This window comes from Barbus barbus (assembly GCF_936440315.1).
Source record: "Barbus barbus genome assembly, chromosome: 45".
NCBI lineage: Eukaryota > Metazoa > Chordata > Actinopteri > Cypriniformes > Cyprinidae > Barbus > Barbus barbus.
The window spans coordinates 19,756,921-19,775,959 of record NC_136723.1 but is presented as its reverse complement, the minus strand read 5'-3'; the positions used below and the strand labels follow the sequence as shown (position 1 = coordinate 19,775,959).

General features: G+C 42.4%; 1 protein-coding gene across 1 annotated transcript in view; it reads right to left on the bottom strand.

Annotated features, from left to right (window-relative positions):
* Window positions 1-19,039, bottom strand: part of LOC306864264 (kin of IRRE-like protein 3) — a gene marked incomplete at both ends in the record, with an annotated part of 148,793 nt that overhangs the window by 30,706 nt on the left and 99,048 nt on the right. The window contains 2 exons of the mRNA XM_079408167.1: window positions 964-1,069; window positions 15,946-16,096. Of these exons, the coding sequence (XP_079264293.1) occupies window positions 964-1,069; window positions 15,946-16,096 (257 nt within the window). The remainder of the gene's footprint in view (window positions 1-963; window positions 1,070-15,945; window positions 16,097-19,039) is intronic.

Genomic DNA, 19,039 nt, shown 5'->3' with positions numbered 1-19,039 from the left:
CGGAGAAACGACAAACAACAAGCACTACTCTACACTGCTCAAAACTCGCGCTTGAATCATCAGTAGCAGAAATGTACTTACAGGCTGTGAGTCAGAAGCGCCAGACTGTCCTTGCAAAGTTGGAATTGCCCCACTTTGTGCAAGCCAGCATTGTAGGCTACTCTCCTGCCAGGTTCAGGAAATAGTCCTCCGTAAAATGTGCTGCACACACTCGAATATTTGTATTGTACTGCTCTGGAACAGTGTTGTAAATACAACTTAACCACTGATTTCTAGTTGTGTCCTCTTTTGGAAGCCCAAACAAAGTAGTATTGCTTTCACAACAAAACACAGCGTCTCCACGACATGGCGGCAGCAACAATACTACAGCCAGAATAAAAATCACGCCCTCTTTCTTTGCGTATACATTTGGGCGGTGTAATGAAAATCTCCCCACATCGTGATGTAGACATGTGGGGATGTGTTTGAATGAGCCGTTTTAGGGGGGCATGGACAAGTCTTAACTTTTATAAAGAATATCTCTTTGGTTTTGAGACTTTAGTCTTTGCAACTTCAGGGATCTTATCTATGCACAAACAGCTTTTAACATTCCAAAGAGAAAGGAAAACTTGAAATTGCATCATATGACCCCTTTAAAACAAAGTAATGTAAATGTAAAAGTATACAGAAACAAACAGGAATTTTTAATTACTACATATATTGTTGGGTGGTTTTAGAGCACAAGCTCTCAATGTGTCACATCATGCCTCAGTTGCTATTTCCATACGATCACGTGTTTAAGCAAAAACACATTAATTTATCATGCTGCTTTGCATGCATATGTGATGAACATGTGTTCCATGTGAAATTCATGTGGTTTTTCCATGAAGGCATCAGGAGAAAACATCAGGAGAGTGAAGATTCCGAGAAAGAAAACCAGTTTCTGGTCTATGTGCTTGTGTGTGTGTGTGTGTGAGCTCTCACCTGTAATGAGTGACAGGGGGATTCGCTTTAGCTGCACAGTGGAACTTGACCAGATTGCCTTCCAGAACAGGCTGCGGTTCCACAGAGAGGTTCACCAGTGGGAAATCTGGAGGAGCAGAGAGGGCCGGTCAACTTCATCTTACCCACAAAACGCTCATTAATAAATACTCGTCAGAAAGATTAATCGCAGATTAAAGAACAAACTAAAAATACTCTAAAAAGTGGGAACGGCTTGATTATTATTTTTCTCTGTAATGGGAGCTGCTTTGCATTAAGATTAATTGGCGCTGTAACTTTCCTTCTAATTGCTGAATTAGAATTTAAACAACTTTTAAAATGAGCATGATTAAAGAGAGTTTTCGGCGAAATGAACAAATAGACTGATTACACAAATTAAACAAACAGCGGCCAAATTCACATTAAGCAAAAGCGATATTTACCCCAGACTTGTTATCGAGCCATTTCAGATGACAATTAAATTTTATTTAGTTGAGTTTAATGCGGTGCTGGAATTCTCGTTAAAAACTGGTAACTTCAATTAAAACAAAAGAAAGTTTGAAATATGCTTGAAATTTCTAGGTTGGATCAAGGCTATCCCACTTTGCAAGAGTTTGTTTCCGTTTACTCCTTCCCAATTACACACACCCAAACAGACAGACAGGACTGACAGCAGATAGACAGGAAGTGACAGTGGACAGATAGGCGCTGACACGCTCAGAGCCGAAGGAACTGTCTTTGAAAGCCGTGTATTTGTTTGGACACAGGGCATGTTGGACATTAACTAGGCCAGCGGTAGAAACATCAGCGGCATACCGACAAATCACAGCGATTCCCTGACAGCAGTGGTTCCTCCTGTTGTTTTTCCCCCCAAATCCTGAAACTTTAATATGGGAAAAGCTCCTACAATCTGCCCCAGTCCTGTCAAAGCGCAGTGGACAGATCTGTCACCTCCCATAGGTCTGAATGTGATTAGAGGCCTCTGGAAAGCCCAGACACAGTGCTGGGTCTGATTTCTCATTAGCAGTCTGCTGCCGTCACTCGCCCAACGTATTTGTACCTGGGACAGATGTTTCTGTCACGCTCGAAGGAGGAGGAAGCAAGTTGGCGAGTGAATAAGCTTTTAATTGTAAAAGGTCAGAAAACACAGAGTACAGTGATGATCAGTGGCGCAGGAACGAAGATGGACAACACAGAAGAATGGTGAGTTGAGGCGGGTCCGTGGGTGAAGAGTGATGCATCCAGACGAGTAACAAGAAACACAGCAACAATCCACGAACTAGACAGCGACTCCAGACAGTAGCACGGATCCACAATGACGACATGAACAGGTACAGAGGACTTCGTGAAGACATCAACAACGATCTGACAATGGAGAAGAGAACCAGGTGAATATTTATAGGTGCGTAAATGAGCTGCAGCTGGTGCTGCAAACGAGCCTCAGCTGAGGCGCTGATCTGCTGTGATGGCTTGGTCACGCCCACACACACATGATTACAACGCACATGACACAACACAGGACGAGAAGGAAGCAATGCATATGTGAACCGTGACAGTACCCCTCTCCTAAGAACGCCTCCTGGCGTTCCCAGGTTCCCCTACCTGTCGATTGTAATCATCAATAAGGGAGTGATCCAGTATGTCTCTAGCAGGTACCCAACTTCTCTCCTCCGGACCGTAACCCTCCCAGTCCACCAAGTACTGAAATCCGCGTCCCCTCCGTCTTGAGTCCAGAATACGATTTACCGAAAATGTGGGTTCCCCGTCTACGAGTCGCGGCGGGGGGGGAACCGGGGCTGGCGGATTAATAGTAGAGCGAAACACGGGTTTAATTTTGGACACGTGAAAGACGGGGTGAATTCTCCTGTACACTGGAGGAAGGTTGAGGCGGACTGCCACCGGACTAATGATTTTGGTGACAGTGAACGGGCCAATAAATTTGGGAGCAAGCTTATTAGAAACGGAGCGGAGAGGAATGTTCTTGGTTGAAAGCCACACTTTTTGACCCACGACGTAAACGGGAGGCTTAGACCGGTGGCGATCGGCTTTGGCCTTGGTGCGCGCCCCCACTTGGAGTAGAGTCTCACGGGCTCTAGTCCAAGTGCGGTGACACCTCTGGACAAAGGCGTGGGCGGAGGGGACCGCGACTTCGGATTCCAGACTGGGAAAAATGGGTGGCTGGTAACCTAAACTACATTCAAACGGAGATAGGCCCGTGGACGACACTGGCAACGTATTGTGGGCGTACTCCACCATAGACAGTTGCTGACTCCAAGAGGAAGGATTCTTGGAAACCAAACATCGCAACGCCCTTTCCAGATCTTGGTTGGCTCTCTCGGTTTGGCCATTGCTCTGGGGATGAAACCCTGAGGACAGACTAACAGTCGCTCCCAGTAATTTACAAAACTCTCGCCAGAATTTGGACACAAACTGGGGTCCCCTGTCGGAAACCACGTCCACCGGGAGGCCATGTAAGCGAAAGACGTGGTTTACGACTGTCAACGCTGTCTCCTTGGCTGAGGGTAATTTGGGCAAGGGGATGAAATGGGCCGCCTTCGAGAATCGGTCCACCACAGTCAAAACGACTGTGTTGCCCTGAGAGGGCGGGAGGGCGGTAATGAAATCTAGCGCGATATGGGACCAGGGTCTCGAAGGGACGGGCAGCGGTTGAAGTAACCCATCTGGGGGTCGATTGGAAGTCTTACCAGTGGCACAAACCGAGCAAGCCAAAACAAAACTGTGAACGTCGTGAGCCATATGTGGCCACCAGAATCGTTGCTTAACCAAAAAATTAGTACGATTGACTCCTGGATGACAAGCCACGTTGGAACAATGCCCCCACTGAATAACGTCTGACCGTAAACCCTCAGGCACAAATAACCGATTCGGTGGGCATCCGGGCGGAGGCGTTACCCCTTCTAAGGCCACCTTGACCTTCGACTCGACCTCCCATGTGAGAGCGGAGACAAACAGAGTCTCGGGTAAAATGCACTCGGGAGTAGACGGGCGTTCGGAACGGTCAAAAATGCGCGATAAAGAGTCGGGTTTGATGTTTTTGGAACCCGGGCGGTACGAGAGAGAAAAATCAAAACGACCGAAAAAAAGTGCCCACCGAGCCTGCCTGGGGTTCAATCTTTTAGCAGTCCTAATATATTCTAGGTTCTTGTGATCGGTCCAGACGATAAAAGGTACCCCCGACCCTTCCAACCAATGACGCCACTCCTCCAACGCTAGCTTGACTGCCAACAACTCCCGGTTACCAATGTCGTAATTACATTCGGCTGGTGATAAACGATGGGATAAAAACGCGCAGGGATGTATCTTGTCGTCTGTGGGAGAGCGCTGAGATAACACTGCTCCTACCCCCACCTCTGACGCGTCGACCTCCACCACAAACTGACGTGAGGAATCAGGGGCTATGAGGATGGGGGCTGAAACAAAGCGGCCCTTCAGTTTGGCAAACACGGCCTCGGCCGTGTTAGACCACCTGAACGTAGTTCTGGGGGAGGTCAAGGCCGTCAGAGGCGCGGCTAGTTGGCTGAAGTTGCGGATAAAACGCCGGTAGAAGTTAGCGAACCCCAGAAACCTCTGTAGGGCCTTACGGGAATCTGGACTTGGCCACTCCACCACAGCCTTAACCTTTTCAGGATCCATGCGCACTCCCTCAGACGAAATGATGTACCCTAGGAAAGGAACAGACTGTGCATGAAAAGCGCATTTCTCCGCCTTGACAAAAAGCCCATTCTCTAGCAACCTCTGAAGCACTCGCCGGACGTGCTGCACATGTTCCTGGAGAGATGAAGAAAAAATCAATATGTCATCCAGGTAGACATATATGAACTGATCTACCATATCTCGCAGCACGTCATTGACAAGTGCCTGGAAGACCGCCGGGGAGTTGGACAGCCCGAAGGGCATGACCAAATATTCAAAGTGCCCCCTGGGGGTGTTAAAGGCAGTCTTCCACTCATCCCCCTTCCTCATGCGGACCAAATGATAAGCATTACGTAAATCCAATTTTGTGAAAATTGACGCTCCCTGCAACCTCTCGAAAGCTGAAGACATCAACGGCAAAGGGTAAGTATTCTTTACCGTGATGTTGTTCAACCCTCGGTAATCAATGCAAGGACGCAGAGACCCATCTTTCTTCCCCACAAAAAAGAACCCCGCCCCTGCTGGAGAAGAGGAAGGGCGGATGAATTTGGATGCCAGAGAATCAGAAATATATTTCTCCATAGCCTCCCTTTCCGGAACAGAAAGCGAATATAACTTGCCCTTAGGCGGAGACGTACCTGGCAGTAAATCTATGGCACAGTCGTAAGGACGATGCGGAGGAAGAGAAGCTGCCCGAGACTTACTGAACACTTCCCTCAGGTCCTGGTACTCTGCGGGCACGTTAGACAAATCCACCGCCTCCTCCTGAAAAACAGAAACAGAAACAGACGAACAGGCAGACACTAGACAGGACTCATAACATCTATTGCTCCAAGCCATGATGGATTTCAGGTGCCAGTCTATCTTGGGATTGTGACGAATGAGCCAGGGGTGACCGAGAACGACAGGTGCAAGGGGAGAGTCCATGATCAAGAAGGAGATGGTTTCGGTGTGATTGCCTGATGTGATGAGAGTGACGGGTCCAGTAGTAAAAGAAATGGTGGGGAGTTCAAGACCGTTGAGGGCGTGGACAGATATCTTGTGTGTAAGTGGCTTGATGGGGATTTGAAGTTTATGTGCAAACGTGTAGTCCAGGAAATTACCCTCCGCCCCAGAGTCCAGAAGTGCATGACAGTCAAAAGAATGTGTTGCCCATCTTAGTTTTACCGGGAGGAGGGTCGACGAGGATGATGAGGTCTTCTCGGCAGAGATCCCACCCGATAGTAGCCTCACAGTTACTATCGGGCTTGGTCTTTTACTGGGCACTTGTTCAGGTAGTGTCCTGTCCCACCACAATATAAACAAAGACCCTGGGATCTCCGCCTCTCCCTCTCCTCCCGGGAGAGCCGAGCCCGTCCTACCTGCATGGGCTCGTGATCGTAGGTGGGACTGACCACGTCCCCGTCGCTGGACCGCTGCCTCTCCGCCCCTCCAGGAACTCGGCAGGAAGGGACGCACCGTTCGACTCTAGATAGTCGTGCGTCCACCTTCAATGCCAGATCTACTAATCCATTGAGAGTGGTGGGGAGGTCCAGGACGTAGATCTCCCTCTGGACGCGGTCAGCCAGCCCATGCAGGAACATGTCCCACTGCGCCTCCTCGTTCCAGCGACACTCCGCTGCCAGGGTCCGGAACTCAATGGAATAATCCGAGACCGATCTCTCACCCTGGCGAAGATCGGCGAGCATTCTGGCCGCTTCCTTCCCGGCGACGGCACGGTCGAACACTCGCTTCATCTCTTCGGATAGTGTCTGGAACGAGGCGCAGCATGGATCCTGGTTCTCCCACACCGCCGTACCCCATAGTGCCGCTCTCCCAGTCAGAAGTGTCAATACAAATGCAACCCTCGTTCGCTCCGTGCTGAACGTTCTGGGTTGCAAGGAGAAATGCATCGAACACCGGATGAGGAAGGCCCTGCAAAAACTAGGTTCCCCGGAGTAAGACTCGGGCACGGGCAGCCGAGGCTCTGACTGGAAGAGGTTCTCCGGTGGGGTGGGGAGGACTGGCGGTGTGGGTGGCGCAGTGAGGACACGCAGATGTTGAAACTGTTGGGTGAGCTCGGACACCTGCGCCACTAGAGCCTGAATAGCACGCCCCGTGTTACTCAGACTCGCCTCCTGGTTGTCCATTCTGCTGATACTCCGGCTGAAAAACTCCTCCAGGGAATCCGTAGGTGCACTCGCTGCTTCCATCGAATGGTCAGATCGTTCTGTCACGCTCGAAGGAGGAGGAAGCAAGTTGGCGAGTGAATAAGCTTTTAATTGTAAAAGGTCAGAAAACACAGAGTACAGTGATGATCAGTGGCGCAGGAACGAAGATGGACAACACAGAAGAATGGTGAGTTGAGGCGGGTCCGTGGGTGAAGAGTGATGCATCCAGACGAGTAACAAGAAACACAGCAACAATCCACGAACTAGACAGCGACTCCAGACAGTAGCACGGATCCACAATGACGACATGAACAGGTACAGAGGACTTCGTGAAGACATCAACAACGATCTGACAATGGAGAAGAGAACCAGGTGAATATTTATAGGTGCGTAAATGAGCTGCAGCTGGTGCTGCAAACGAGCCTCAGCTGAGGCGCTGATCTGCTGTGATGGCTTGGTCACGCCCACACACACATGATTACAACGCACATGACACAACACAGGACGAGAAGGAAGCAATGCATATGTGAACCGTGACAGTTTCATTCATAATGCCTTATGGCGCGGGACTAGTCATTTAAAACTAACCTGCAGCTTTTCTACAAAACACTGAAAGTAAAAAGCAGCACATTCCAATGTATTAGAGAAACAATAACAGCAATATAGTGCGAGTAGTAAGCAAATGAGAAACAGACTACTTGCACAACTTCTTCCACGTTCTACTTATTACACCTCAAGCCCGGTACACACCAAGCCGACGCCGACAAACTAGTGGCGATGAATGCTGACTGCAGGGTCAGCTTACGTCGGCAGCATCTGGGTCCAAAGTTGCCCTGACACACCAAGCCGACGCTCGACACCCAACGGCCAAGTAGTACGGTCCTCAGATGGTACAGAATCAACATTGATTTGTAGTCATTCATTTTAAATGAAGTTTGCACTGGACTGAGGAATCATTGGGATTTAGGGGGGTTTCTACAAATCTGAAAAAGAATCGCATGCAAATATGCATCCAAAACCTCCACGTCCTCTAAACGTAGAGGCATGCAGCTATTTTGGATGGAGGACTCGAGGGGGGCTGCGAGTGAGTGTTTCCTTGAGCTTGATAAAGCACCTCTTGTCAGTTTCCTTTGTGTGGAGTGAGTGCGTTCGCCCGACAGGAGCTCATGAGAGGCCTCCAGACGCGGCTCCATGTGCACATGTGGTCATTAATTATTCCTAACAAACAGCATTGTTTCATACCCACTCTTATTTACAAGGCAATTACTTTGAGAAGCGGAGAGCCACTCTCCTGGGTACTGATTCTTAAACGAACCAGTACACCGAGGCCCACAAGCTAACGGCGCGAAAGATCTTCACTCCACATTCGAGCAAAGGGTCAGACGGCATTATCGGCAGCACTTGCTGTGAAGAATATTAGCCGCCTTTACGATAAAGCCAAATCTCTTTAGAGTCGTAAGAGAGAGGAAAACCGAAAGGAAATAAAGTGAAGTATAGACATGGATTGATGTGGGCTGCTAGCTTTGAGAACGCTTTTATGAAATATGAAACGTGTTGTTTAATGGGGAACTTTTAATTACTGAATGTGGTTCAGAGGCACTGATGACCTTTAAAGAGAGAACATGTGAATGGAAGAAGGAGAGTGTTGGAGATGTGAATGTCAACGCGTTGCAGATTAATTTGTGCATCTTGACTATGAAGATTGGTTGAGTCCAGAGATCCTTATCGAATGGTGTTGTGAGAAGAAGAACCACCAAGAAACTTCTCAAAATTTCCATTACTCTCTATCAAGTCAAGTCATATTTTTTAAACGTTCGCTTCCATGGAAATAATCAATGGAATCTAGAGTAGAAGTCTCGAAGGGTGTCAAACTAATTAAAAAGTAGCACCCATATAAATGAGGAATGATACGAACCCTTAACTCTGGCAACACTGGCAGATCATCTGCTCAGGGCCAAACTGATTAAAGAAATGCACAGAGAAAGAAATGGTTTCCTTGCTGAACAGATCGGCTAAAACCACTCTGAATTTGCAAAATGGACCTGGTTGGTTTATTTTGGTTTGATGTTGGTACAGCTGGTTTCATGAAGAATTCCATCTGCACATTTAGTCCACCTAGCACCTGAGAGCATTTCTGGTGCCTGAAAGAACTTTTAGCTTTCAGTGAACGATTAGAAATCCCACAAAATTTCTATATTATGTGCACTGTCCATCATATTACTACCATTGTGTTAAATTACACATCTTAATTTACATTTAATAATAATATTAAATATATATATATATATATATATATATACACACACACATATATACATACATACAGACATACATACATACATATATATATATATATATACACATAAATACATATATATATATATATATATATATATATATATGTCTATATTAGTGCTGACAAACGATTAATCGCATCCAAGAAAAGTTTTTGTTTACATAGTATGTGTGTGCACTGTTTATATTTATTATGTATCTATAAATACACACCCATGCATGTATAGCTTTAAGAAAAATATGTTACGTTTATATATATTAAATATAAATTATATGAATATAAGTATATACATGTAAATATTTTCTAAATATATACTGTATGTGTGTGTATTTATATATACATAATAAATATAAACAGTGCACACATATATATTATGTAAATAAAAACTTTTATTTTGGATGCAATTAATCGCGATTAATCGTTTGACAGCCCTAATATATATATATTTTTTTTCTTTTTTTCTTTTTCTTTTTTTACGGCCAAGTATGGTGACCCATACTCAGAATTTGTGCTCTGCATTTATCCCATCCAAAGTGCACACACACAGCAGTGAGCACACACACACCGTGAACACACACCCGGAGCAGTGGGCAGCCATTTATGCTGCGGCGCCCGGGGAGCAGTTGGGGGTTTGGTGCCTTGCTCAAGGGCACCTCAGTCGTGGTATTGAGGCAGGAGAGAGCGCTGGACATTCACTCCCCCCACCTACAATCCCTGCCGGCCTGAGACTTAAAAAATATATATAAAAGTGCCTAGCGACAAATCTTTAGGGTTTGCCCAAACCTTATTTAGTTTCTGAGACTCGCTGGAACTGCTGTGCGAGTGCGAGGTCTTGCTGTCCCAGAGCGCGCACACATCTTTCTCTCTCTGTGCGTTTGCATTATTCAGCGAGTGGCAGAGAGGAGCAGCGCTTTCAGTTAAACAGATATTATGTTGCATCTCTAATTTTACATGCAAGTATAGCTGAAATCACAGCACAGCTATTGTCATTATCTTATGTGTATTTGATTTCATCAGACGACGGCTCGATTATCAGGATTTTTGTGCAGATTAACATATTGGAATGGATAGCTGGTTATGTAGTCTTAATGGATGGCATTTCAGTCACTATTTCATATTCATTCCGTTGTCTGACAGTAGAAACAGTAAAATATATCAATGAAAACTGTTTTATTGAGAATTTAGCTGCATCAAAATACAGTATGGAAAGGGAAAGGGAAGTGGTGTGTGGCCAAGTATGGTGACCCATACTCGGAATTTGTGCTCTGCATTTAACCCATCCAAAGTGCACACACAGTAGTGAACATACACCCAGAGCAGTGGGCAGCCAATGCTGCGGTGCCCGGGGAATGTGGGCACAGAGATGTGGGCACAGAGAGGCAAACAAATCAAATAATAAATAATAAATGTACATTTTGCATGTTCAGAAGAAGTGAGCTGCCCTGTTGTGCAAAAATGTAAACAGGTTTGTGCAAGTAAATTGCTCAGTGCAAAGAAAGAGAAGTGATGGGAACCTGGTATCTTTTTTTTTATGTGTCTAATAGATATGAACAATTTATTTGAAAAACATCTATGACCTTTGAAACATGTCTAGAAAAGTATTAATTTAAGGTACATTTAGAACAAATAAAAATATGTTATTAAGTTGTGATTAATCGTGAGTTAACTCATGACAATCATGTGATTAATCGCAATTAAACATTTTAATCGATTTACAGCCCTAATATATATGCATACATACATACAAAAAGACAGTTACAAAATACAAAAGGGTTTTGTGGCTCACTATGATCCAGATCATTGCTGTTCAGAAGGAAGACCCAAGTGGTCATAAAGAAATGGTTGTGATTAGCAGCAGGGTCAGTATAGATGAAGCTGTTTCTGCAAGAACCTTGATAAATAGGGCAGTGCTTTCACAGCCAAGAGCTTATATATGATTAGGAGCAAATGTTTTCTGTCTGGTATGAAGAGAAGGGCCAGACTATAGCAGAAATGTGAAAAGCAACATGCTTATTTAGGTCACTGGTGACTCATGTACCCACTATGGCTGTAGTACTCGAGTCCGGTCTCGAGACGTTTTTCTGTCGTCTCGGACTTGTCTTGGACTCGTTGGTATTTGGACTCGGACTTGTCTCGGACTTGGTCATTGGACTCGCCAAATGTTGTAGTTGGTCTCGACCGAGTCCAGCTATATATGCTTTGTTTTTCTCTTTCAAAACAAATCCATTAATCTGGCTCACTTGTTCGGAAAATGGGTAATGTAATTGGTTTAATTTACAATCCATCTAGAACGGGCATTGCCATTGGTCGCATAGTAAATGCACGGCTGCGTCATATGCCTGGATCCGAGTGTGTGCGCTGCGCAGAGGCATAATTAATTTTTATTTTGGCCACAGACACAATGTTGGCGAGTTGCATAATACAGTTTGGTTTTACAAAGTTCGTTGGAGTTTTCCCTCTCTTCCACCTGACTTTCCTTTGCTTTTATATAGCTTATAAATGCCCACGCGCATTTTACTTTCACTTTCAATAGGGCAATTCTGCATCAATTGCTTATCTATAACTTACAACGACAACTTTTCTGCAATAAACATGGGACTTTTATTAACAAAACGAATACACCATATTCTATAAGCCTAATATAAAATAACAAACTTACAAATGTTTAAAAGTAAAAAAAAAACCCCCGCTGTGGAACCAAATGAATAAGAAACAGAACAAATAAGAGCAAATGAATAAAGCCTGGAGGATCAAACACCTTGATGTAAAATAAAATAAATAAATTACACAATTTAAATAAAGTAAAAATAAGCAAACACTGGGGCTATGGCTGGGCGATTTTTCAGATTTTACCAAGAAATATTACCAAGCGCTAGAATTAGACACTTTGACAATAACAGTAGAGAGAAGAGAGAAGAACGATCCAACCGCATGTCAGCGCACATGATTAACCGCTCTCTTGTGATGCTCTCTATGCCATTCACACAGAATGTGCTTTTGTGTTGACGAAGATGCGACGCGGGCAGTGGAATAGGAAAAAAATGCAAGAAGATTGGAGTTAAACATCTTTTAATAACTAGAGCGCCGCGTTTTTAGAAAGCCATTTCATGCACGAGACACTGCAAGAGACGCGAGCGCAACAGTCAAACCATGTTTACATAGAAAAAACAATGGAAAAGCAGCGCAATTAAACACAAAACCCGTGAAGAACTACTACTGTATGTCTGATATTTTATGTTTGCATCAGGGTGACAGGCTGAAAACTACTGTTCATTGTTTTTACAGAGCATTTATAGTTAATAATAACACTCTAGGTGTTATACCTTCAGTCATTTTGAATTTGAATTACTTGAGAATTTTTCTTGTATTATTTCTGAACATATATGCATGAAAAGTTTGTACAAGATGTAGTTGTAGTTCATGCATCTTTTCTGCAAAGATATTTAGTGATTTGTTTAACATTTACATCATGATGACAACTTCATGTGTGTGGTGCACTTAGAATAGAATTTTCTTTAGAGGTGTAATAAAAAAAGTTGCTTGAATCATGTTGTAGTTATATTTTCAAGTTGACTAGTTAAAATTGTACAAAATCGAGAATTGGTCAAATATTCTATGAAAATCTTTTTTTTTTTGCCATATCGTCCAGCCTAGAAACAAATAAAAAAAAACCTTCCAATTTTTAATTTCTTTAATTTTTCAATCTTTAATTGTCTGTTCTCTAACTGAACTAAATCATTTTTATTTCTACTATTAAAAATGGCCTCAGCTTAACACCTGTAATACTGTTTATATCCCCCTATCCCTGTGGGATATATATTGCACCTATATTATATGGCCTAAGGTAAACAGCAAACAAATGCATACGCGGCCACACACAGACACATAGAGCTGAAGGTGTTTATATGCTACACAGCCTTGCTTGGGAGGGTTACATTGTACTATGGTTTCTTTAGGACAGAGGTCTCAAAACTTGGTCCTGGAGGGCTGGTGTCCTGCAGAATTCAGCTCTGCACAACTCTGCAGGACACCGGCCCTCCAGGACTAAATTTGGACACTCTGCTTTAGAACAAGTAACAAGTTCAAGAATGGGAACATGTTGATTTATTTTTTAGACTTATGTTGCTTGTTCTTTGTAATATTTTCCATTGGCAGCCCAGAATGTGATAGTTACACTATAATAAAAATGCTGAAAATGTGAAGTTGCACTTCAGCTTATGTGAAATTGCTAAATCTAAAGTAAATAAAATAGCCTAATTTGATCCTACAGTGTTGCTGCACATGCTTTTAGATCATTACAAATAATAATGCAAAATGATTATCTTAGAATAGAAGATATGCTGTCTCTCGTGTCACATAAATTATCAATAGTTAAGTATGTGGTTTTGAAGAAGATGCTTTTATTTTCTTTCTCTGTTTTGACTGTCTCATTTGGACTTGGACTTGACTTGGACTCGAACCTCTTTGGACTCGGTCTTGACTCGATAGTCCTGGTCTTGGACTTATCTTGGACTCGACAAAGGTGGACTTGACTACAGCTCTAGTACCCACAGATCAGAACTGTTTATTAGCGGTACACAGGCGGACAAAATAAAATCTAAACATTCTCCCATTCTACTGATGAACTCTTGCAACCCTTTCACGTCACTGTATTAGATCAGGCCAGCGCAATTTATATCTGTTGTTGTTGGGCAATTACCTACAGAGAACAATAAATGGAAAAAACAGCATGTGCGATATAATGAAAGTCTTTTCAGTAAATAATCTCTGTGAACAGTGGAAAACATCTTTTGCCAGCTCTACCACAAAACACATTTCCTTCATGGCACCTCACTTAACAGCTGTCTTTTATGAATATTGATGACATGAAGCGTCAGGAAAGCACCCGTGGTGCCGGTTGGAGCTCCCCATAGGCTGCCGTGGCCCAAAGGTTCTAGCACCTCTCTGCTCTCAGTCATCACTTATTTACCCAGCACATGTTCTTCCAGTGTGTGGCCTACAGCGGGGTCTCCACTTCACTGACCTGCTTCCTCGCGTTAGACCTGCCACATCTCAAACGCCAGAGCGCACGGGCTCAGGTTAGACATGGCGTAAATTATTCTGATAAAGATGGCTACGGGGAAGTTCAAGTGAGCCTCCATGAATCGTGAGCTAAATGAATCTTGACAGCAGCAGTTAGCTTATTTGTGGCAATTTCACTGACATACACACAGTGTTGGGAAGGTTACTTTGGAAATGTAATAGGTTACAGATTTCATGTTACCCTACTTAAAATGTAATAAGTAGTGTAACTTTTCGATTACAAATTAATGTAACTGATTACATTAGATTACTTTTTGATTACTTTTCTAAATTTCTAATGTCTTGAACTGTTAATCATTTTCAAACATGTAAACCAGGCAGGGTTAACCTTACAGTAACACTCAACACTGATTGCTGTCAGACTTTTGAAATCCTTAAATCACTTGAATTAAGATTATAATAATTTAATTTTGAAAGGAGACATTGGATGCAAAATATCTTAATTTGCAAATAAATGTGTTTTAGCAGTGTGTGGACACAACCACCCTACAATGACTGAATTTATTTCAATAGAGTAAAAACTGTAATATTGTGAAATATTATTACAAATAAATCACTTTTATTTGAATACATTTTAAAAATATAATTACATTTTAAAATATAATTTATTCCTGTGATGGCAAAGCTGAATTATCAGCAGCCATTATGCTAGTCTTCAGTGTCACATGAACTTGTCACATGATCAGAAATCATCTAATATGCTGATTTGGTGTTTAATTGTTAATAATTTGTTTTATTATTATTAATGTTAACAACAGTTTTTCCTGAATAGACTGATAGTTTAGGAGAGCAATATAAATGCAAACCTAACTGGTTTGACGATCTTCAATCATGATTAATTAAACAAAGGATTTCACTGGCTCTCACAAAACTGCAACATCCTCAAAACTGACCAATCAGGGGCGCCTGTGCAATCCAGAGAGGAAAGAAGCTTACAGTAAAACTCTTCTATTGTTTTGCATGACAAAACGATTTGGACCGAGTCTGGAGGAGCAAAAAAAACACAAACGTTTTCCGTTTTACGCTTTCAATTCAGAATTTGAGCTCCATTGTGCTGAGGCGCATTCCTTCTGGGCAATAAAACAGACTTTACGGACGTGAAGAAAGGAGCTGTCAGAACTAGTGGATCTTTCAATATGATATATTTTCTGCTTTATTAGTCAGACTTAATATCTTTCAACACTTGAGAGAGCTGAAAGAACGGCTTTGTTCCCTATGCATACATTGTCAGAAATATTTCATCAAAAGCTAATCTTCGCGCTGAATTAGTTAAGGCCTTTCATTTTAGCGCTTTCAGATATACTTTTGACAGCGAAGCTTATGACTGCTATAAATAAAAATAAACAAACCGCCTGTATACAGAAGAAGGATCTGGTCGTGTTCGATTCTTCTGACATTTAAAAACTAACAATTAGCACTTATGTCCACAATAACAGGCTTAAAGCTTAGAAACGTCCCTGTATGCTGCATACAGACAAACTGTCACTTTCACAATTGCTTCTCCAAGACAAAAAAACAAGGAAAAACAAAAATTGTGTCAAGCCTTGTGTGTCTGTGGAGCGGAGTACGACATGTGCTCAGACATCAGATCGCATGCATACACAACGGCTGTTTGGATAAAGAAAATAGGACAGCACATAGCGGATTTTCACATGTGAATAATTTATCCACACAGACAGGAAAACACAAGAAATGCTCAGAACAGAATGCAGGTCGCAGGATTTGGAAGAGGAACATGAGCTTGAGCATGTCTGCCGGTAATTGTGTTTGAACAGAAGCGAAGTCGGTGGAAGATTCACTCACGTTGGATGTCGATGGTGACCATGGCCTCCTTGCCATTGGGCGTCGCTTTGTTGGAAGCACGGCAGGTGATTTGTTGGCCACTCTCGATGTTCGAGGCAGAGATGTGGAGCGTGCTGATCGTGCTTTCTCTTCTGCCATCGCGCAACAGTGTCTGCGTGAAAACACAAACATCGGGAGCGTTAAAGTGTCATGGGGCAGCATTTTGCAGATGGTCAATGATATTCACAGAAAAGAAGTATAAAAAACAAGCTAAACATTTCAAGACGGTCTATCCTTGGACTTCCTCTTGAGTGTAGGTCAAAAACAGATTGCGGACTCGCAATCAGCTTCTCTCTGTTGGAAGTCTCCGAGCAAACCATCTACCCAACAACCCTTGAGTCCCATATGAACATTAAATGTTTGCGTTGTTATCAGACTAGCTCTGTATTGAGGAATCTTTCATTGGAAGCTACACACTTCATATGTCAGTCACAAAGCAGCTTATTCACAGCGATATTACCTGCACTTTTGCGCTCTGGTATTCAAGCTATTGTAGAGGAAATGTGTTTATTGAGGAAAGATTATTAAAAAATTGGTACAGATATTTGAAGGATATTGACTTCATCTAAAACACCCGTCAGCCTCGCAGCTATAACAGATTCTCTTGCAGAATTAATCAAATAACGCAATAAAGAGTGTTCAGAGTGGAGCTCGATTCCTGGAGAAAAATGAAAAATTCTAATCTCTTGCACTTTTATCATCTGACATTTTTCTAAAAGGTAATTGTGTTATGATGAGACGAGGCTCTCCAGTCATTAGACATTCACTGTGTTCAGTTATAAATCAAAGTTTTAGGCACAAAATCAAGTTGATTTGTGAGAGATGAGACTTTCCCACACTTTTACCTGCCATTCGTTGGGAAAACAACATTTCCACTTTGAAATAGATTAGAGTTGAAAGTTTCAGTGTTTTTTACGCTTTCTTTACATTTCAACTGCTGTTCATTATATATCAGTATTATAAAATGGCATCAACCACCTGTCAATCAATGTTCATGTAGATCTATGGAGTGAAAACAGTATCAAATCCACCCACAAATGCACGCGAGAGATCCACAGTCACGCACACAATCAACAAATGTGCGCGAAGGATCCACAGGGCGTTACACAAATACACGTGAGAGATTCACATATGCGCACACAATCCACAAATGCATGTGAGAGATCCACACACCCACACACAATCCAGAAATGCACGTGAGAGATCCACACGCGCGCACACTCAATCCAAGCAATGGCAAGTGCATTATTGTTTCTTTGCTCACAGAATGATCCTCAAATACTGTTGTACCCCTTATTTCATGCACAACAAATCGTGAGTCATTTGAATTAGTGATCTGCCTTAAGAATGTCTATAAATACGTGCTTTTGTATTTGCGGATTATTTTGAGACTGTCAGTCCGTGGCCTTAACTCACAAATGCACACAAGCCTATCTGTTCACTTTACCTATGGAATGAATGAAGTAGGCGGTCAGACACGTGTAGTAGAATGTCGATCTGAATGGCGATCCACTTTAAGAACCCTGATTTTTTTTCCAACATTGCGACCAATATTTGGAATTTCATCATGTGATATTTAGATTTTTTTTTCATTGGTTGCGCGTGTATCTTCGTCTTCTTTGTCTTATGTGCACACATTGTACAATTTTATGATCCTTTGTGTTTCTGAAATACAGTGATAACTATGTGATGCTATACATAAAGAAAAAAAAAGAAAGAAAGAAAAAACAAACATTTCGTTTTTAACAGGCATTGCCTGTTTGCACAAAAAAAATTATTGGAACATCAACATAATCATATTGCTTATATAGGCTATGTGCATGCATGTTAGGATAATAACAAAGCAGAGGAAATGTAACTGTACAGAAAAGGCCAGCATTTAACCTTTTTTTATTATTATTATTATTCGTCAGAAACTTACCTATATTGTTTTCCAGGCATACAGCAAGTATAGCCTATATGTAAAGAAGCAAAACAAGCGCGTTCATATGGGAAATCAGTTGTTCAGCCACTGTTCAGTTCAGCTGATACGGCTTACACCAGTTCACCATGAATCACTATAAATAAAGCATTTCCTGTTATTCATGTTATTTGCAGAAATGGAAGTTTCTACAACATTTAAAAGACATATACTATACACAACAAATGAAAAGAAGAGAAAGGAATATAATCGGACCTGGGACTTAAACTCCTGTCACAAAGCAACACCGTATATTCGCAACGAACACAGACCACAGCACTACAGAAACGTGATACTTGCAGCATACAGCTCACTGTATTTCAGAAACACAAAGGATCATAAAATCGTACAGTGTGTGCACATAAGACAAAGAAGACGAAGATACACGTGTAACCAATGAAAAAAAAATCTAAATATCACATGATGAAATTCCAAATATTGGTCGCAATAATGTTGGAAAAAAAGTGGATTCTTAAAGTGGATCACCATTCAGATCGACATTCTACTACACATGTCTGACCACCTACTTCATTCATTCCATAGGTAAAGTGAACAGATAGGCTTGTGTGCATTTGTGAGTTAAGGCCACAGAATGACAGTCTCAAAAGAATCCGCAGATACAAAAGCATGTATTTATAGACATTCTTAAGGCAGATCACTAATTCAAATGACTCACGATATGTTGTGCATGAAATAAGGGGTACAACAGTATTTGAGGATCATTTTGTGAGCAAAGAAACAATAATGCACTTGCCTGGATTGCATGTGCGCGCATGTGGATCTCTCGCATGCATTTCTGGACTGTGTGTGCGCATGTGGATCTCTCTCGCGTGCATTTGTGTATCGCCCTGTGGATCTCTCGCATGCATTTGTGGATTGTGTGTGCGAGTGTGGATCTCTTGCGTGCATTTGTGGGAGGATTTGATACTGTTTTCACCCCATATATATCAAAAGATATATTAAAATATAAATAAATACAGAAATAGGAAAATTATTAATTGTGATAATAATACATGCTCCTTGAAGTCAAGTAAAGTCAAGTCACCTTTATTTATATAGCAAAGCACTTAACAGTATCAAATTGGAGGATAGAGT